The sequence below is a fragment of the Vidua macroura genome, chromosome Z, assembly GCF_024509145.1.
Source record: "Vidua macroura isolate BioBank_ID:100142 chromosome Z, ASM2450914v1, whole genome shotgun sequence".
Taxonomy (NCBI): Eukaryota; Metazoa; Chordata; class Aves; order Passeriformes; family Viduidae; genus Vidua; species Vidua macroura.
This window is the reverse complement of record NC_071611.1, coordinates 25,971,124-25,992,615: the sequence shown is the minus strand read 5'-3', so window position 1 is coordinate 25,992,615 and position 21,492 is coordinate 25,971,124. Positions and strand designations below refer to the sequence as shown.

Genomic DNA, 21,492 nt, shown 5'->3' with positions numbered 1-21,492 from the left:
CCAGCTCAGCCCCAGCCCTGTCTTACCGCCCAGTCGGAGCCGGCTGTAGTGTTTGGGAAGCACCTCGGCCGCTCCGCCCCCGAAGGGCAGCCGTGGGGAAGTCGGTGCCGCGTTTGCCGGAGGGGTGGCGTGGAGGCGGCGGGTTCCTCCCGCTCTCAGGTGCTGGCGGAGACCTCACCGTCACCTCCCACTCGCCCTCCTCCTCCTGCCCGACAGGTTTCGGGGCGGGTGGCTGTTCTTTTTTCCTCCACGTCATGGAGGAAAATTCTGTGCCGCACACACATCACACGCCCCGTGCACACAAGAGCGCCCCTTCGAGCCGAGCAGGGCGCCGGCCCGGGACGGCCGCGATCCACTCGGGTGAGTGCGCGACAGGCGGGCACGTCCCGGGACAGCGGCAACGAGAAGGTCCCGGCCCGCGAAGCTAAGCCCTAACTTTGCGGAGCGGCGCGCTGCGGAGGCAGCAGCTCCCGCCCTCCTCCCGGCGGCTTCGCTGTAGGCGCAAATTTGGGTTGCTCGGCCCTGGCGGCGGAGTTCGGAAGGAGAAGGAGGAAAGGGCGGCACAGTGTGACTCCGCGGGAGAGCAGCGGGGCGGCGCTGCGCGGGCGAGAGAGGGCCGGGCCGGGCGCGGCGCTGGAGGCGGCCGGAGAAGGAGGAAGAGCGTCGGTACCGGTGCTGCGGGAGAGCTCCGGTAAGAAGGTGCTGTTTGTCTTAAAAGTTAATTACGGGGGGATTTTGTGTCTCAGTAACAGGGTGCGGGTGTCCAATACCGGGGCACACACCTGCCCGCAGCCCGGCTGGTAGGCAGTGTACCCAGATGTCGTAGCCTCCTAACCTCTCCAGAATCAACAGTTACACCAACTTAGAGCAAGGTTTGGTAAGAGGAATTGCAGTTGCTGTGATATTGGCATTTTTTCTTTTCTTAGTAAATTGTTCAAAACGTTCATGTAGCTGTGTTCAAATTTGCCAAGTGCACTTAGTAATTTCTTTAGTATGGAAAGAGGTTCTTTTTCCTTGTGAGGAAACAGAAAGTAACAATAGCAAGAACCTGTCAGAACTTCTTTTTTCCTCGAAGAGAGACAGTAGCATATTGTCATTATTGGGTGAACAGATTTACTAATGCCAGAGTAAGGCTTAGAAAAAGAAGACCTTATGGGGGACTTGCACTGTGTCCCACCTGAGGATCTGCTCCCCTGAACATCGTCTGACTCATTCCAAATATCTAATCCATATAACAACCTGTTTAATTTTGAGATATGCATGTTTCCTTAATAGTAGCCTTTTTGCATTAATACATTTCCTTAGTAGTAATCCTTTTGCATTTGCTTGCTTGTGAGAGAAACAGCTGTGGGGTAGAGATGGTAGATAAACTTGCTACTGAAGTGGAGGTGATTAAGAAGAAAGAGCTGTTTGCTTCTTTCAGCCAGGGAATTACAACAGTCAAGTGATGCTGGGAGGCAAAAGATTAAAAACAAGTACAAAAAAGTGGGTTTTTACACTATGCTCAAGTGAGCTGTAGTGTGTTGCCCCCTACTTCCACACTCCCTAGTCTCTGCTTGGCAGAAAGCTTATGTAGGTCCAAAAACGACTGGATGAAAGAACTCAAAATTCCGTAAGAAACAGATATTTATAACCTGTCTTTGAAAACTTCTAAGCAGTAAGGAAATGGATCTGAAAAGGACATGTGAAGAATATGTTAAAGAGTATTTGTTCTTTCTCCTGTTTCCAAGCATCAGCTTTTGATTACTATGAGACAACATCTTGGGCTGGATGGGCTCCATGGATATGATGTGATTCTTCTTTCATGCACATAGTTTTTCTGAGGTGGTCATAGAAAGGGAAGTGAAATGATGTTACATTTGTACAACTATGATTTCTGGTTTTATACATCTGATAGTGGTGGGTTTTGGCCCAGTTCCCATGTATTTTTGTGTATGCTACCCAGCTGTAAAGGCATTTAAAGATCACTAACAAACCTGGCTAGTGCATTTTGACATATGTGTAGTATAAATTAGTCATTCCTAAGGATTATAACTTTTTGAAAAGCAGTAATGGTGGTAAGGAGTACATTCAAGTTTCAGTTGCTTGGCTTGGCACCACCTTTGTGTGATATTACACTGGGTATTCAGACCCCCAAGAAAGGGGTCTATACACTGAAAACTGCATGTGTACCGGGTTCTGTAGGTTTTGTGGTTCATAACCTATACTATGCATGCTATTTTATGGCCTAATACGTGCAAATTATTCTAATCAGTCAACAGGCTGGCTGTGACCATCCTATAAATGCCTTGCTGAGCGGCAGGAGACTGTATCTGAATTAAGTAGTCCAGGTAAGTTCAGGGGAATTAAACTTAAAGCATTTACATAGCAGTTACTGCTACGGAGTCATCAGGAGTCATATGGTGACTCCAGCTTTTGAGGTCTTCCAAGAAATATTGATAAAGGAACTAAGAAATGTACCAGATGAGTCATAAAAAGCTCATTTCTGCAACATAAACAGTAGGGTGCTGAATCCAGCAAGGGAGTACATTTTGCATAATTGTCAACAAGTCAAGCCTCATCAGAGGTCTGCCTGAAACACTCAAAGAAGGCTTTGCCAGGGTTTGCGATGTGACCAAGTGCGAGTGAGAGGTCACTCTCCTTTTAGTACAAGAGAGACAGCTGTGAAGAAAGAGGAGGTCTTTAATTGCACCACACTCAAATAAAGGCACTGGGGTAGCTACCAGCCTGCCAGAGACCCACCCATCCTCCTGCAACAGGTCCTGTTGTATTATCTAACTGCTGCGTGGCTTGTCTGGTGGGTCAAGTAGCTAACCCATGGCCTGTGCAGGATTCAAAGACCTTTTCCTTTTGGATTGACTGTGGAGTGCAGTTGGCCTGTGTGTGTTTTTGTGGTACATTGTTGTTTGCTGAGGGACGTCTTTCTGCATGCTTGATTTCCAGGCAGGGACAAGTCAGTGTCCTAAATCTTACTCAAAAATGCATAGCTGTTTGCAGACCTTTTAGAGTTTTGCATGTGCTGGGAGCTTTTGTCTCACAGAAAATGTCCCATTTTCTTAATTTTTTTAAAAATCAATTTATAACACATTATATAATTGGCCATGGTACCCTCCTATCATACAGAAAAGAGGTGAGGTTGACCCAGCTACTGTCTTGCCTCATTGCATTTTATACAAACAGAGAGTGCCAATATTAAGTATTAATATTCCATATTAAGGAATCTGGATACTGTTATTTCTGTATAATTTTGCAATTCTGGGGACAATGAGCTAAGGCAGGACTGCAGGAGACCTTGAATCTGTGACACCCAGAGTGCTATTTGGGGCTTATGACACTTCAGCCTACTTCAGTCACAAAAGTACTGTTTATAATTCTGTATCATCTGGGAGATGGGTGATGAAGAGGAGGCTGGCATGTGTATTTTGGTCAAAATGAGGATGGAGAGGAGGACAACGTTACATGTGCCTTAGGAATACTGAAGCAGTGCTTTCCTAAAGGGAAAACACCATAATAGTTGTTTGTGGTATATGCAAATACTATAGTGTTTAGTTCCTCAAATTTCTTTGTAAGCGTCACACAGAGAAAAGTTAGGTATAATAGCCCAGAAATTTATTTCTTGCCATGGAGACTTTGTATACCATACAAAGTACTTATGTATAGGTGAACTTGCAAAACAAGTCGTCATATCTAAAGAGAATTTCAGGAAGTATCATGAGGACTGTGGGTCTCGTAACAGTAGCCTAAACTTCTGTCCTTAGCTTAGTGTCAGAGCTATTTTATTTGTGGGGGGAGCAAAGCCTCTGACACCTGGAGCCTTGGTACCTGAAGTATTATATGCATCTTAAACTTGGTGAGGCTTTTGACAGACTCTTGTGTCCCAGTGCTTTCCTGCCTCTCCCCAAGTCCTCTTTACTCTGCTGGAGAAGGAAATTAGGTTGCTTTGATGTGATCTACTCTTTTTATGGTGTTCCTTTCTCCCTGCCTTCTTGGTGTTTAGAAATGCTATGTGAGAAAACAAAAATATATGCTTCTTATACAGATAATGCCTTCCACAGCTTAATAACAATAAAACCTTCCCAACCAACCTGCTAAAAAGTAGGGGCTTATTAGTTCAGAACTGCAGCCATAGCCACCCCTGGGACTTACCATACCAAGCCTTCATCTTTACTATTTTTCAGCTAACATTTTTAACGTTTAATTTTCTTTTTTAATTTGTGCAAGAAAAAATGTCATCCCTGCTACTTCTGTATGTCCGACTTCATATGCACATGAAGCACTGATGCTGGTGGAGGCTGCGGGCAGTGGCAGGATGGAGCAGATACTAGGACTTGGTTTGCCCACCGAGCTGGCTGTACCCATATTGATCTACTGGGACAGAGCATCCTAAAGAGGAGAAGAGACCACAGCAAAGTCCAAGAGGTAGGTCTGCAGCTCTCTTTGATGTGATCTTACTGATGTGACAAGCTGTAACTTTGAAGGGGGAAATGACTTAAAGAGGGTGATTTACAGTGGGGGTTTTCAGACAAGGGTCTGCAGGCAGCTTGCTGGTGGGGTGAAGGAAATGGAGAAATATTTTGAGCTCTTAATGGGAGCTTTCCTGCTGTGCCATGCAGTTTCTCCTGCTTCCCTGTCTAACAGGAAATTTCCTCCCTCTTTTATAGTGCTTCTCCTTGCCAATGAACAGAAAATCTGTCCCTTTGAGTCTAATTTTTATGTTATTCTATAGTCTAAAGGTTAACCCACTCTGCACTGTAGTACTATTGCTTTAAACTCCCATATGAGGTGGAAAAAAGCTGTTAAACTCTAGATTGCCACAAATTAGAAGGGACTAAACTCTATTTGTTGGAGTATGTGTTTGTAAGTGGGATTTTGTTTATTTGTTTTCTTGACTCCTGCCTTTATAGTACACTATGTGCTTGGCAAGCATGGATACACCCATGTCACAAGGTCAGAGAATTGAAATTCTCAACCTATAAGCATCTGGCTTGGGAATTGTGATGACTGACTATCTCTGGGCCTTCTTGACACTTTCTTGCTTTAAGAGGGCTGCAAATCCTCTGATACTGATACTACTGGCATGACACAGTAGTATGGGATGTATCAAGGGATTTGCTGAGAGACTTTTCAGGCCTCCAGCAAAAGAGCTTTTGCGAAAAGTTTCTGTAAAGCTGTTCAGATTAGTTGGGGTTGCAGAGGAATTACGTTCTCTCTTATGCTGCTTGCATGACCCTGCAGAAGTTGCTTGCCTCTTTTCCTTGACAAAAAGCTGAGACATTGACTTTCCTTACCTTGACATATCTCTGGCACATGAACATGCTGAAACTGATGTAAGATATTTTACTGAAACTGTGGGGATTGCCACTGGAGGCAACTGGAAAGGAGAATACAGCCTTTTCTAAAGAGCATACAGAGGGCTGGAGCTGAGTGGCAAACAGACAAGCAAAGCAACTTACTGTCTGCACAGGAAGTTCTGCTAGGGAATACAGATCCTGTGCAAGAAACAGTCCTGATTAGTACTGGAACAAGGTCGTGTGTGATATCCATAACTGCCAGATCTCTGCTGTGTTTCCCAGGTATGTGGCAAGAACCTGTCTTTCTGCTTTCAGAAGCAAAAACCACACTGTGCTAAACTGTAGTCATTTCTTGGTGTTTTTCATTGGGACACCCTGCTGTTTAAAGTCTTCATGGTCTTAAAATTGGCAGGTTTATAATCTAATTACTTCTAAAAGTAATGACATATTTTTCCATGTCTTGCAATTAAGTGTTTAAGTAATTGAAGTTACTTAGCTCTTTAATAATCCATCATTCAGAGAAAATATAAGTGAATAGTAAGTAATCTAACTTACTCAGGCAGGCAAGCCAAAACAAGGGGATGAGATGTGCAGAATGAGGCTGGTGCTAAGTGTAACTGTGGCTGAGGCTCCAGTGCAGAGTAAGTGGGTGGAAATTCAGACAAACTTGATAGTATCAACTGATTGAGATTTAATGACAATAAAATGTACTTCTACAGAAATCCCATGATCCCTATCAATAGATAATTTTGCAATGGAAATAACCAGCTAGCAGCAGTAAAAAAATAGCACATTAATAAATTAACTTTTCTGGTTAGCAGCATTGAACAGTTAAGTAGTGTTAAAAGTTTAATTCAGACAGATAGTTTACAAAAAATTAAAATAAATAGTTTAGGAAAGCACACAATTAATTTTCCTCTTCCCTAGTTTTCCAGGAACATCATCCCCTCTTGTCTTTCCCACAGACCTATCAAGGCCCAGACTTGATTTGTATAGACCAGAGGGAAAACCAGGAGGAGCTAACTAAATTTTTGCACAGGGTCAGTCATGCAAACCACCAAGTTTGCATTGCTGTGTGAGCAGATATGTAAACAAATAGAGGTATTTTATCAGGGGGAACTTTCCTGAAGTGTTTTTATTTTGAGGAGAGGGAATTGTTCCCTCTTTAAGTTCCTGCTTTATGTAGTAATGGTGTTGGCTGCTAAAATACACTGTGACCTGGTTTCCAAGGAAAGGTGTAGACACTGGTTTTGCTTCAGATGCCTTTGAGTGATGGGGGTGTAACAGGTTAGAGAAAGCACTTGTTCTGATACTCTGATTTGTGTTGTTGTTAATGCTGCCCACGTGTAAGTGGTACTTATCCTTATCAATCTCTCTCTCCATTCTCCTTTTTTGTAATTTCCTAGCCTCTATTGTGCTGCTCCTGCTCTTCTCAGCACCCATTCCCTTTTTTTTTTTTTTTTTAACCTAGGTGACAGCAAGGAGCTTGATTCATACTGTACATATGCAGAAGGGTTTCTTCATGCAAGAAGGAATCACATGTTGGGGTAAAAGCACTCCTATTCCCATATGACTGTTCTCCCTCTTTTGTCTTCTTCCACAGACTTGCACTCAAACTAGACCTTTTCACTTAACTCTTGCTCTGTGGCAAGCAGAAAAGCAGGCTGCCTCACAATGCTTTCATAGCGAGCACCATGTATTTCAGATCCACCGAGGAGAGAGCACTGCCTGCTCACAGCCTGAAGTTTCCAAGGATCCCTATTCTAGTAGCAGTCAATGTGTCTTATCAGTCTATGCTCTGAGTAAACCAGTCCCAAGCAGATATGACAAAAGACAAGAGATGGTTCCCACCAGCTGGCTCTTGCCTGGCACACTTGCATGGCACCAAAAGTAACTTATGGCATCTGTAGAAAGTCACAGACCTCTTTGATCAGTATTGCTCAAGTAGAAAAGAAGTATTATAAATGTGACAATGCTATGCATTAGGAGAGATCCTGGCTTTTGTTTTCTGTAGCTCAGTGTATCTGCGAGTTGAGATTGGATTTTTGCTTGCCTACTGAGCAGATCCTTCGGGAAGGACTGGCAGAGGGCAGAGAAGGGGAGCCAGTGGATACATACCTTGTTTTCCTCAGGAAAGTTGTGATGCACTGGTTATTGCAGGCAGACAGGTTACAGAGTTCCTCAGGTAATCCTGCCTGCTTGCCTGCTGCTAAGCCAGTTGCTTCCTACACCAAAGGAATGCCTTTCCCTCTCCGTGGTGTCAGCTCTCTCTGAGCAGAGATCCCTTCTTTTTTCCTGAACAAAACCCAACCTTCAAAGCAGGAGTTTTATCCTTCTTCCTGGAGGTACGTCTGATATCTTAGCTCCACCAGGCTCTGTGCTTGTGGGCATTGTAGGTCCACCTGGAAGCTTCTACTTTTAATCACTGAAGCACTTGAATTTAATGCAGCACAGTCTGTATGAAAAAAGACAATGAAGAAAGGGAATAGAATGCTGGGGAGTTGAAAAATTCTGTATTTTTTCAAATAAGGTAGTTCAGAAGCTGCTAATTCAATGTGATCTGAATACAAACTGGACAAACTGGGCATGCCTCTGCACTGTGTGGACAGCAGGTGAGACTTGCCATACAGAGCAAGAGGAATGTGAGAGTTGATAATTTGTTCTTGCTCAGGATGAAGGGAGTTGTAGACTCCTCCTCTGCAAGAATGAGGTTGGCATCACAAAGTTGTACAGACTGGGAGTCTGGGCTTGGTACATTGAGGTTGTGGAAAAAGCAAAAATAATAGTGTGAGGAGCTGCAGTAATGCCCTGGTCTCTTTAAGGAACCAGGTCTCCATAATATTATTAGAGACTTACCAAAGTGAAAACTTGTCTTCAGAGGCACAGTGTGAGCCCAAATCCTGGCAGTTTCTTTTGCTGATGAAGGGAACCTGTCCATTCCTCTGAGCTCTCATATAGCTCCTTAAACATTTAAAGAGGGGTGTCCTTAAAGGGGGCTGAAGCTGCTGTAGCGCTGGTGTATATGAGCCATTGGAGGTCAATCAGAGCAGATTCTTGGTTCTCTGAGCTAATTCAGACTTGTGCTGGCCAGAGCAGCTTCCTGGCTTTTCTCCATTGCATCTGAGTACTACTCTGGGATGGAGGAGCTGCTGGGGTATTCCTGGCAGAGGATCAGGGTTGTGTGCGACACTGCTACTCCTAGAATTCCTCACATTAGAGGTGCAACAAGGCTGTGCGATTGCAAGCAGGCTTGTCAGAGCTGGCAGTTGTGGTGCAAAAGCTAGGCTTTTTCCTGGCTTCTGTTTGTTGTGACTTTTCCAGGGATGCTTTGTCCAGCCCATCTCACAATTCATGTTTTGGGATGAATTGTTGATCCTTTGCAGTTCCTGGTATCTTTCCACCAGCTGCAGAGTGCATCAGATACTTAGTTTGGGCAAGGTGTGTCTCATGTGCATAGTAGAGCAACTAGGATGCAGAACAGGTTGTCTGCTGGTTTTTTTCAAGGCCAGATCTAGAAGTAGTCTGGGTAGTTTCACCACATAAGTTCTACTTCCTAACATTAAGTATGACTAGATGTTATGTGACAACCTCAAGCAGTCTAGTGGAAATGATGGCATACCGTTTCTCAGTAGGAGTGATAGTTTAAACATTATTTTACCCTGAAGGAATGGAGGTATATTTTGTAAAAAAAGTTATTCCCAATGAATTAATATATGTGCTCACAGGTGGTTCTTCAATTTCGACCACCACATCTCATAATGTGCAGTTTTACCTAACTGCTGTGTTCTTCTTCCAATTAAAAACAAGAGCAGTTCCTATTTTTTTTTCCTGTGTGTTTAGAGGGAGAGATAAGGCTTCTCTCCACTTTCAGTATGTGTAGTCTGCTTCCCTCCAGGGAAAAGGTGCTGGACTGGTATGAGGTATCCAATGCTACCTGGATATGCATTTCCCCAGCGGGCCCACAAGGATTTCTTTGCATAGCACTGAGAAGATGAAAAGTTAAAAAGGTTAATTTTTCACTGATTTGGTAAATACAGAGAAAATTCTGGTGGGGGGCACACTCAAAACCAATTTAAACCTTGCCTACACTGGTTGGTATTGTTTCCACAGCACTTTAGATATTCAATGTTATGGAACTATTAATAATAAAAATTAAATAATATAGGAATCATAAACTTCAATTTTGCAATAATCTTGATACCCAATATGTGATAGTGCACAGTGGCCTTAGCCAGAGTATTTAGATCAGAAAGCAGAAAAAATTACAGAGTACTCAGGTGAACAGCAGAATAGTTTTTCAGGTAGGCAGATCATCACTCCCTCTTAGGGTCTGCCTTGGAGGCCAGAAGTCCCACTGATGCTTTTACAAATTTTTACAGAAAATACTTTTTTTTTTTAGTTTTTAAAAGATACAAATGAAGAAGCAAACATTGTTCTAATCTATCCTAATTTTGATGAAAATACCCTAATCTGTAAAACAAGCCAAAAGGTGGATTGTTGCCCTATGTAATACTTTGTTCTTATTCAAAACAAATTTCTTTTAGAACTCAGTTCAGTTGAAACAGAAAGTATTTCTGTTGAGTTTGTAAGACATACATTGACTTGAGGCAATGTGCATGTGTTTTGGGGGTGCCAGTGAAATGCAAAATCATTCAGTTGATCACATGGTTCAGAGAGCAGCATATTCTGGGTTTTCCAACCAGGTTGCATCTGATGTTAGCAACACGCCTTACCCTTGCCTAACATTTTTAAACTTCAGTATCACAGAAGACACACTTAGAGCCTTGCTGTCAATCAGATTAGTCAGAATAGTTACAATTAATGCCTGAGGTTCATGACTGGAAGCTTTTAGCTGCGTCACTTCCCAGCTATCACACTCCAGAAGTCAGAGTCCTCCCACGTGAAGCTTGAGGACCTGGGGAGAGGACTTCCTCTCTTTCCTGACAACTTTACCCATTTTCATTCTGGGATTGAATCCTGAGCAGAGGGCATGGCTTTATGAATTCAGAAACATTTGATACAGTAGTCCTTGCAGCTGAGATAATGATCTTTGTGAGGCTGAACTGTAGTTGGTCTTGAGGGACAGATGCTTTACCTTTATCTGTCTTCTCTGAATGTGAGCAGCAGTTGTGAAGGAAGAGACAATTCCTAGACTTCAATAAAATTATTTTTTGTTTTTGCATTACAGTGCTAGTGATAAGGGAAATGCAGATTTTTTGACATAATAAACTGATAATGGATCTGTTAATCAGATACAAGTGCATGTGTTTGTTTTTGGCCAACATGGAGAGGGTAAAATCTGGGAGGTTTATTAATAGGATGGTGTAGAGGCAGGAGAAGAGGATTTCCCTAGGAGACCAGGTTCATGAAAGGGCTGTGTAACCTGGGGAGGATCTGGGTAGAAGTCTTATGCTGGGTGAAGACCTGGGGCTCCTGCCCTCCTCAAGTCCTGGGACAAGCAAATGTACCTCAGGAATCTTCTCACATATAGAAAAGACAAGTAACACATTTTACAGAACAAAGCAAGATGTCAATGCCAAGCTCATAATATAAAATCATAATATAAAATCTTGATACAAAAGATGGAACTTATGGAACCATAGCATCACCTGAGGAAAAAGTTTTTTGGGCAAGATAACCAGAGTTAGCACCTGGTCAGAGCTACCCAAGATAGGTGTTTTGGGCAGCAATAGGTTGCTGTTGTCATCTGCCATGTTCATTCATTCTGTGCTCCTCTGGAGAGGACAGTGTGTACAGTACACCTCTATGTCTGAGTAGGGCTTTGAGTCTGCATGTGGTAAAAAATAAAGCTTTTCAGATGAGTCAAAACCTGATGAAGTGTGTGATGGCCCTTCTATCCCAAGAGATTTAATCCCCCAGTCTCCCACTGTTCATCAAGAAATCCCAGTTTTTGATGAAATTAACTTTATACTGATAAATGATTTAGAAGGGATGTGATGAACATGTGATGGACAAAGGTAACAAAGGGTCTAGAAAGTAAGTTATATGAGGAGTGACTGAGGGAGCTAGAGTTTTTTTAGCCTGGAGAAGAGGAGGCTCAGGGGAGACCTTACACTAAAACTACCTGAAAGAACCTTGTAGCAAGGTGGGGGTCAGTCTCTTCTCCCAGGCAACCAGCAACAGGCTAAGAAATCATCTCAAGCTGCACTAGGGAAGGTTCAGGTTGGATATGAGGAAGAATTCCTTCATGGCAAGATGAAGGACCCTGGTAACTACAGTACTGTCACTCTCACTCTAGTGCCTGGTTAAATTATGGAGAAGATTATTCTGGGCGTTATTGAAAAACTCCTGAAAGAAAATGCAGTCATTGGTCATAGCCAGCATGGCTTCACAAGGGGAGGGTCCTGCTTGACAAACTAATTCCCTTTTATGACAAGGTAGCTCACCTTGTTGATGATATGATCTTTTTTGATTTCAGTAAAGCTTCTGATGCTGTCTCTCACAGGATCCTTCTGGATATGTCATGTGGTGGGTGAACAGCTGGCTGATGGGTCAGACACAAAGGGTTGCAGGGATTGGGGTGGCATCAGGCTGGTGACCTGTCACAAGTGGGGTTCCACAGGGCTCCTCCTTAGGGTCAGTGCTCTTCAACATCTTCACTAATGACTTGGATACAGAACTCAAAGATATAAACTGGGACACTAAATTGGGAGGAGCTGTTGAAGGCAGAAAGGCCCTGCAGAGAGATCTCAACTAGTTAGGGGGCTGGGACATCACCAATCATATGAAGTTTGACAAAAACAGGTGCTAGATTCTGTGTCCGGGACAGGGCAAGCTGGATGTATGGACAGACCAGGATGCAAAAGGTTGGGAGACCAGCCCAGTGGAAGCAGACCAGTGAGTCCTGGTCAATCGCAAGTTGAACATGGTCAGCAGCCAGGAGGGCCAGCCATGTTCTGGGGGACATCAGGCACAGCATGGCCAGCCGGGCAAGGGAGGGGATTGTCCTGCTGTGCTCTGCTCTGGAGCAGCCTCACCTTGAGTGCTGGGTACCACAATGTAAGAGAGACATAGAACTATTGGAGAGGAGGAGGGGTCACAAGGATGATGAAGGATCTGGAGGGGAAGCTGTATGAGCAGCAGCTGAGGTCACTTGGTCTGTTCAGTCCAGAGGAGACTGTGGGGAGGTCTCATAGTGACCAACAACTTCCTTTTGAGGGAAAGCAGATGGACAGGCACTGATTTCTTCTCTGTGGTGAACAGTTGCAGGACCCAAGGGAGCAGTCTGATGTTTTGTTGGGGGAGGTTTAAGTTAAGTATAAGGAAAATGGTCTTCACCCAGAGTGTGGCTGGGCACTGGAAGAAGCCCCCCAGGGAAGGGTCACAGCCCCAGCCTGACAGTGCTCAGTACTCTCATGGTCCAGAAGTGAATAATGCTCTCAGGCACATGGTGTGACTCTTGGCGTATCATGTGCTGGGCCAAGAGTTGTAGTTCAGTGGTTGTTGTGGGCCCCTCCCAACTCAAGACATTCTAAGATTCTATGGCTTTGTTTTGTTTCATAGCAACAGAATGTTTGGCACTGGGCAGAAGCTGGCCAGGGCTGACACAGATAGAGGGGCTTGGAAGAAGTTTGGAATGTGTTGGGCTTTTCCTCTCCTTTTTTCTTTGTTGAGACTCGCCTTTTTGAAGGAGTGAGTAAGAGAAGATTCACTTCTTGATGTAGGCAATCCCTGTTCAGCCAGGGGTGATAGGTGTTGTCCTTGGTAGCCAGGGAGACACTGAGCAGAGGCATGGAGTGGTCTTCACAGTAAGACCACACCACATAGGTCTTCTCCCTCCAAAGAAAAAAAACAGGGAAGGTTACCTCCACAGGGCTTTTTTCATATGACTGAAAACCAGTCTTTGGTTAGGAGCAGTTTTTAAAAGTGATTTTTCTCCAGGATCACAGATACATAAAGGAAGTAGGTAAGGGGAAACCCAGATTAGGCATTGGACTGGGATTACATTGAAGAAGAGATGAAGGAAAGCACCTGCTTGCTGTGGGAGAACACGGGATTTTTGGCTTCATAGGGAAATGAATGTCTCACTTCATTTTGAGGATGATGAGGCACTGCAACAGGTTGCCTGGAAAAGTTGTGGATTCCCCACCCCTGGAATTATTCAAGGCCTAGTAGAAGGTTCCCTGCTCATGGCAGGGATTTTGGAATGAGATTATTTTTAAGGTCCCTTCCAACTCAAACTATTCAATGATTCTATGAGATCTGTTTTTTCTCTTTCTTTGTTAGCATACCTGGAGACTGTTTCTAAAACCTGCAGAGAGTTGCTGAGCTTTGGTTTCTACGAAATAGGTATGTGTTGGCTTACCCTGGTCTGTATCTGGCAACTCCCAGGAGATAACATTTCCTTTTTCTGTTGCCCTAGAATAGAAATATTAAGGACAAAGATGCACAGGGAAAGGCAAAGTCAAGGGAGAACAGACAAATGAAAAAGCTCTGCCTTGACAAGCTGCAATTTAAATGTAGCTACAGCTTGCAAGACCTGACATTAAAGGGAATGCTAAAGATGCCCAAGTTGGTCTTGCAATGTATTTGAATGCACATCTCAGTACTTCATTTTACATACATATGTGAGATGTCCAGGCATCTGAGCCGCATCTGCTAGCCCCACCATTTTATTGGCTCTGGAAGCTCTCTGAAACAGCTGCTATTCAAAAGAAAGTACTGGGAGCTGTTCAATTTAAAAACACAGTAGAGCTTCGTTTAAGCTAAGTAGAGCTAAGTTTACTGCTGCACATGTTATGTGGTTCTGGTCTAATTTTAATTCAGGGATAGTAACAATGCTGATTACACTCAGACAGTAAAGCAAAGCTATGTGGAAGAGGATGTCTATATTTAGCTTTTATTGTGGTAATACCTCAGTTGTTAATGTGCTACACAGGAATTTTATTAAATAACATGCTGTATAAAAAGGGGCCATGTGTATTTTTGTGGTCACATCCAATGTTGTGTCACATGGCAGAGAGCAGGACAGATGCACTATTGCTTATTACTACTACCCTTTCGCCTTCAGAAGGGTACATTCCTTATATGTTCATACCAGTGGATAAAAGTGCTGTCTTTATCCACCTCTGTCTTCAGGGTAAGTCAGAAGTATTTTCCAGAAGGAATCTGAAGAGAGAAAGGAGATTTTGGGCTTGTCAGATTCTGTTGACACAGGACAAGAAGGAAATTGGTTTCCCCTTGGACATCTTTATGAGCCAGCACCAGTGTTAGTGATAGTGAGAATGCAGTGTTATTGAATTCTAAAGCTTTCAGTTTCACGCTTTTTTAAAAAACAATACTGCTATCTACCATTAGGCACACATTCTTTGCAGACTTACTAGACATCCCTGTGCTACTTCTGTTGAATGCCTTGTAGCTACTCAGGAAAATAAACAATCCTTCCTACTCATGGGGATGACAGTAATGTCTTTGCCAATCCAGGGGTTGCTGTACTTCAGTTTGTGGCTCCTTAAAAATTTTAACAAGGTTTGGTGCCGTTACGATAAGCCTTTGTGGGGTCCCCTGGCTAGCTCTGGACCCCAGCTTTGCCGACAAGACTAAAGGTAAAAGACGTGAGGAGCTCTTCTTCTCGGGACGAATGTCCCACAACTTTATTGTGGAACACCTCCAGGGAGTAAAGAGGCATCCCAGAGGAAAAAGACAGGTCAAGGGTCTTGTGGCGAGGGATTTTAAACCCTGGGGGCAGGGAGCAGAGAAGAGGCCACAGCCAATGGGATACAACTGATGGGAGGGGCGAGGGGAGAGACTGACCCAGGGTAAGACCACCACCACAGGACCTTGGAGGAGGAGGGGTGTGCGGAACAAACCATGTAATACAAACAAACCACTTAGTGCAATATAAAAACTACTCAGTGCAAAATTCCCATCACCCAGTGCAAAATAATAACTAAATAAACTACTCAGTGCAACACAACAGTTTGGGAAAAAAACAGTGGGAGTCTTGTTCTGGTGCTCTTATTTGACTGGAAATCATCTGGTTTATTGCCTTCACTTAGCTAATTCAGGGGAATGAAATTTTAAAATTACGATTAGGAAGAAACTAGAGATTACCACTGGCCTTCCTAATAAAGTGGTGTTTATGCTGTAGGCAGACTGGTGTGCATATATCTTTCTTAGGAGTTGGAATGGTCTCTGATGATTTCAGAGATGATTTCTCATTTAAAGTAATAACACTATGTCTTTTTTTTTTTCTTGCAGAATGAAGAGACACAAGTGGTCCTACAAATGTCCCTCACAAAGGAAGATCTTGATTCTGTGTGTTACTGGGTGGCTGATTGCACTGTTGAAGCTCCTCCATGTCGAAAGACACTTTTTTCCCTCTAAAGGCATTTACTTAGTTGAGCACTTCTTGAGCACTTCTTCTTATGTCAGAAACAGATATTCATACCCTAGAAATGAGTTCCAGTATGAAATTAATTGTTCATCTATATATGAACAAGATCCTCGTGAAATTGGCAAGAGTTTAGAGATAAGAAGAAAAGAAATAGTTGATTTAGCAGATGAAGATGTTGTAGCAATGACAAGTGACTGTCATGTGTATCGTTCTCTTAGGAAATATCAGCTAAAACCTGTTTCTCCAGAGGAGGAGAGTTTTCCAATTGCCTATTCCTTGGTTGTTCACAAAGATGCAGCAATGGTAGAAAGGCTCATACATTCATTGTACAGTCATCAAAATATTTACTGCATCCATTATGATCAAAAATCAGCAAGAAGTTTTAAATCTGCTTTGAACAATCTAGCAAAATGTTTCCCAAATATTTTCATTGCATCAAAATTGGAAACAGTGGACTACGCACATATTTCACGTCTGCAAGCAGATTTCAATTGTTTGTCTGATTTGATGGACTCTCCAGTTCCTTGGAAGTATGTTATCAATTTGTGTGGCCAAGATTTCCCTTTGAGATCAAATTTTGAGTTGGTCGCTGAACTGAAGAAACTTGGTGGAGGAAACATGCTGGAAACTTCAAAGCCAAGCAGTAGCAAAAGAGAACGATTTGCTTATCACTATGAACTTATGAAAGTGCCTTATGAATACATGCAGATCCCTGTAAAAACCAACATTTCCAAGAATCCGCCACCTCATGATATTGAGATATTTGTAGGCAGTGCCTATTTTGTTTTAAGCCGAGAATTTATTCAATATACCCTTGAAAGCTCACTTGCAAAAGACTTTTTTGAGTGGTCAAGGGACACGTACTCTCCAGATGAACATTTCTGGGCCACTCTGGTACGTGTCCCTGGGGTCCCTGGGGAAGTTCCAAGGTCATCCCAGGATGTAACAGACTTACAAAGCAAAACTCGTTTGGTGAAATGGAATTATCTTGAAGACTATTTGTATCCTCCATGCACTGGTACACACCTTCGCAGTGTCTGCATCTATGGGGCTGGAGAATTAAGATGGCTTCTGAATTATGGACACTGGTTCGCCAACAAGATTGACTCCAAAGTAGATCCTGTCCTGGTAAAATGTTTGGCAGAAAAGGTGGCAGAACAACAGAAGGAGTGGGTACATTTGTCCTCTGATGAGCACTTTCTGCACTTAAGTTCTACGAATGCCTTGACATAGCAGTGCTGTGTTCTCTGCTGTCCATGCTGTGTGCACAGCACTGGCAGTTCTTGACCTGCTGCAGGATGGCAGTGAGGAAAAGGCCCATTCTATATAACATCCAGGGCTCTGCAGAGCCAGGTGCCTGGGTATTTATTTATGTAAAGTAATTTCTCTCTGATTAACTGTTTTGCCACATTAAACCTGTAATTGTCTTCAGGGTGATTCTGAGATGGTGAAGTTTGCTTTTGGAGGCTCTTGTGCTCTCTGTCCCAGTGGAGTATTTCAGAAATGTATTTTACTTCAAGTGTGTTTGTATCTTCTTTGAGAAACTTCAGCGCTTCTGTCTGCCTGTCCTCTTTTCCTTCACTTTTGCTTTTTTTAAAGGAATAAAGGGAAGACCTCTGTATCTGCTACCTCAGGAAAACTGCAAGTGCCCATGTCACAGAAAAAACCAAGAGATCAGCATGAACACCAAATGAGCCATGTGACCTCACCTGAAGTTCCACACTTCTCATCTGTGGGAGCTGCATAGATCTTTGCAATGTGAATATGACTGTATGATATAAGGGAAAGAAGATCCCTATATACTGCATTGTGTGTACTTATTGTTCTCTTCTCCCAGCTAACCTGAACATTGCTTTTCCTTTTACAAAGCATATGAACCAGGTGCTGTGCCAACACTGTTGGTTTCACAATCAGTGAAAGTTGGTTGAAACAGTTGTGCACTGTTGCGTGCACACAGTTGTGTGTTCTCCAAAGGCAGAATACATGCGTGCCCTATGGGCAGTCTCTGCAGCCACTTGGGGGAGGTATTCGTGCCAAAAGAGGTCAATCTTCATGTCTATCTCTGCCTGTAGGAATATCTTTATGTAAAATCCCAGTCCTCTTGAGACAGTATCCCTACACACAGTGCTATTTCCAGTTGGTGTTCAACACTTCAACAAAGCACCACACTGCTGAACACACAGAGTTGAGCAGTGATCATAAGAATAGCCATATTACAGAAATTAAGACCCTGCATGAAGAGTGTTTCTGTGCAAGTCCCATGGCTGTGCACTACCATGATCCCAGGCTGACAGGTGCCTGAATGGGCCCTTGTTCAGCTGTGGAGCAAGAGTTCTCCTACAGCCCCTTGCTTGCCATGGCCCTGCCAGGCCTCCTAGTAGTGAAGTGGCTCAGGAGCCTTCTTGCAGCTGGGCTTCCCACATTCCAGCATGAGGGAAGTGTTTGCAAATGCAAGGGTCTCTGCAGAAACTCCTGCAACTCAGAAATGCCACTGGTATTTTTGGGGGTTTCCCTGGCGTGCTGCCCTGCCACCAGTTCAGTTTTGGTGGTTCCAATGGATCCCGGGATTTAGCTTTCTCCATGCCACTGTCTTCTTTCTAGCCATCTGTCTTTTATTGAGGGACCTTTCCCCATGAGTGACTGGGATATCTGTATCTGGTCTTACTGATCTACAGATTGCTGTAGTAATGACTATATCTCATATCAATGAGAAATATTTATTCCTTATTTGAGCTGAAAGAACCAAGTTGCTTTTTGGTCTCAGTTTTTGTTTATAAATTTAGTCAGTGAAGTAATTCATGGCTCAAGACTGATTTGAGAGTCAGGATTCTCAGGCATTTTTCCACATTTGTGACACTGATTTTCAGTAAGACCTCAGACAAGCCACCTCAGTTTTCTGTTTCAGCTGTACCCAGTATAAAATGGGAACCATAATCTTCTATTGTCTTGCTAAGCACTTTGAAACCTGTGGGTGTTGTGGGTATGGTTGCACTTGGTATTGTGCAACCATAATTATTTTGTATTAACTTATTTTGTGGATAATTTATTACCCACAAAACTATTTATGGAGTCTGGCTGCACAGGTCAAGTATTTCTTAAATGTACTGTTTCTGAAATAAATGGGGATTATTTTTAAAGTCTGTGTTGCGTACTTCAGTGACATGCCCTGTCTATCCAAGGCTGTCCTGACTTGATGCAATTTATAAATACTTTGTAGAAAATTAAATATTGATAGTATTTTCAGATTCATATATTAGTGCTTGCATATAAAATAGAGTCCTCATGTGGTAAAAAAGTTAATAAAAGAGAATGTTAGGATCCCAGAAGGCCAAGCTACAGCCTTCTGTACGTATAATTTGATGCTTAATGATATATTTGAAATTTTGTATTTATTTAAACTGGCTTTATATATGTATGTACACGTATACCCATTTGGGTTTAATTGTAGTTGTTTGATCTGCCATAGGTTTATAAAAAAAATCCACCAGCACATTAAACTTCATTGAAGTGTGTAATTTTAATCAACATGCAACTTGGCGCTATTTTAATTGAGTTGGGTTGAATGATGCCTGTCATTTAACTAGTTTGAAAGAAGGCACCTCGTTCTTCTGAGGTGGTGGAGAAGTGGATGCGGATGTGGCGTGGTGTGAGGCACATGAGGAAGTGGGCAGTGTACAGACATAGCTGCAACTTTATGAAGTGCTGATTTTCCAATGAATTCTAGATGCTTCTGTTGTTCTGAAAGCAACTTTAAAGGCTATTCAAGGTTGTAGAAAGTCGGTTCACAAAAAATCAGTCATTGGATTGGTGAGGCTGGAAGATCCTCTAGTCCAGCCTCTTGCTCACAACAGGATCAACACTGAATTTGAGCTGGGTTTCTTGGGTTTTCCCAGGACTCTTGCAGATCTCTAAGGAAGGAGGAATATTTTCCATTGTTTACAAAGAAAAGAACAGTCAAAATATCTGTCTTAACTTTTGTATAGTTTTCTCTCTGTTTTTTGGCTTTGCATTCAGCAGTGTTGCCACACTGATACGTGGATCACAGTTAAGTGATTGGACTACAGGGGTGGGTAACATCCTCATCATCGCTGCTCTTTACATGGGTAGGTCTGCCATTGCTGGACCCAAGGCATGATACACAAAATTTCTGTGAGGAAAGTGGCTGAACCTAGTTTATGCCAAAACAGTTTTATTTCGGCTGAAACTTAGATTATAGGCACTTACCTGCTCTCGCATGTTTTGTTTGTTTGGTTGGTTGGTTGTTTTTTTTTGTTTTGTTTTGTTTTGTTTTTTTTTTTTTTTTTTGTTTTTTTTTTTTTTTTTGTTTTTTTTTTTTTTTTTGTGGTTTTCTTTGTTTGTTGGTTTTGGTTTTGGTTTATTTTCCTTAGTAAAGCTTAGATTTCCTTTTTCTTTTTTCCTCTTCATTCTTCTCCTCACTTCTGAGAGATTCCCCTTGTAACTTATTTCACAAATTTGAAATACACATACATTTACACATACTGGTTTCTTCTGGTTTTGTTCTGCTGAAGAAGCACTATGCTGGCCTTCTTCCACCCACCCTGCCCTGTGCTGGTCACATGGAGAATCTGGACTATGGGAAGGAGTTAGATGGTATTTTTTTAAGGAGGAGCAAGGACAGTAAGTTTTATTGCTACTGAGCCTCCATTTATATGTCTTAGCAGAGAAGTTGTTTAAGTGGGAATGCTTACATATGGTGTGGTTGCTGCTGCCATCTCTGACCAAGGTAAGTGAGACTTGAGTTAGTATATTTTAAAAATGATGATTTAGCAAAGAAATTCCTGTAGCCTGTATCAGCATCTTGTCTTGTAAAAAAAAAGGTGCTTAAAAATTTACTGGAATTTGACTAGGGGATTACAAAAAGACGCAGGGGACTGTGCTGGTTGCATCAGAGAGGACAGAAAAAGGAGCATCTGATTTTTCTGCTCATGGCAGGTGAATGGTTTTTAATGATGCTTTCTGTGTTATATATAGTAACAAATTTTTAATATGAGCTAGTTTGAAAAACTATTGACTGACATCCCATTTGCATCTTAAACATTTGCTTCTAATGCATGTGGACTTACTTAGAAGACTTCCCTGGGCTACAGTTAGAGACTTCATTGTGATTCAGATTAAACAACAGCTTTTTTATTGCTGAGCCTCTTTTCTCTGCCTGAATTTATGCTCTGAGAAGAAAGGATGGCAAGTCTAAGCTTTACCTGAGGCAATGAGAAGATGAGTGAGTATACAGAGATGCTGCAGGTAGCATTATCACCACCATACCAGCTGTTATGCTACTATATTTATAGCCCTTATGATATTAATGTTGTTGTGGCATAACAGCTGGAAAATAAGAATAACTGTATCTCATACTGTAAAGGTTCAAATCACCATTTATTAATAACTGTGACAGGAATTGGAAATCACACTTGGAAGTAACTATACACAAATATTTCAGCACTAAATTGCTAGGGACCATAGGAAGTAGGATAAAAATACATGTGGTATATGCATTTTTATCTGATGCATGGATTAGCTGTAGATCTATTTCAAGACCTTTCAGATAGCAGAAAGCAGAAGTACTCTTGCTACAGAGGTTTGATATAGCAGAACTGAAGGTCCCAATTTACTTTCTCCAAGCAATATTATGCTTACTTTTTCCCCCCTACTGTTGTTTCTTACCTTTTAATGAAGCAGTCCCAGTTTCTTTATGGTTGTAAGACACCCATATCAATTAAATTTTATTACTTAGTCCTCATTTACTCTAAGCTGCTTTGGAGTCCAAAACTTCCTTTCTGCCCCTGAAGCAGTTCTAAGGATTCTTAGTGCAATCAGCATGTGCCA

The 21,492-nt window shown here is 42.5% G+C and overlaps 1 protein-coding gene across 8 annotated transcripts; it reads left to right on the top strand.

The window, feature by feature from the left end:
* The first annotated feature begins 525 nt into the window (after positions 1-525).
* On the top strand, positions 526-19,150 carry GCNT4 (glucosaminyl (N-acetyl) transferase 4). 8 transcript variants are annotated; one of them, XM_054003257.1, is made up of 6 exons: positions 526-691; positions 4,222-4,419; positions 6,763-6,838; positions 13,539-13,601; positions 14,736-14,857; positions 15,513-19,150. In XM_054003257.1, exon 6 carries the CDS (start codon positions 15,514-15,516, stop codon positions 16,879-16,881), a length of 1,368 nt encoding a protein of 455 aa, XP_053859232.1. In that variant the 5' UTR covers positions 526-691; positions 4,222-4,419; positions 6,763-6,838; positions 13,539-13,601; positions 14,736-14,857; position 15,513; the 3' UTR covers positions 16,882-19,150. The 8 variants fall into 8 exon arrangements, with proteins under 8 accessions (XP_053859232.1, XP_053859233.1, XP_053859237.1 ...); XM_054003258.1 differs by lacking the exons at positions 526-691; positions 4,222-4,419 and adding an exon at positions 5,556-5,573; XM_054003262.1 differs by lacking the exons at positions 526-691; positions 4,222-4,419; positions 6,763-6,838; positions 14,736-14,857 and adding an exon at positions 12,808-12,944 and having other exon boundaries at positions 15,513-16,649; positions 17,248-19,150.
* Positions 19,151-21,492: the final 2,342 nt, after the last annotated feature.

Excerpts from the sequence above, each read along its gene's own strand:
- GCNT4 (XM_054003257.1), top strand. The coding sequence starts at position 15,514 with ATGAAGAGACACAAGTGGTCCTACAAATGTCCCTCACAAAGGAAGATC.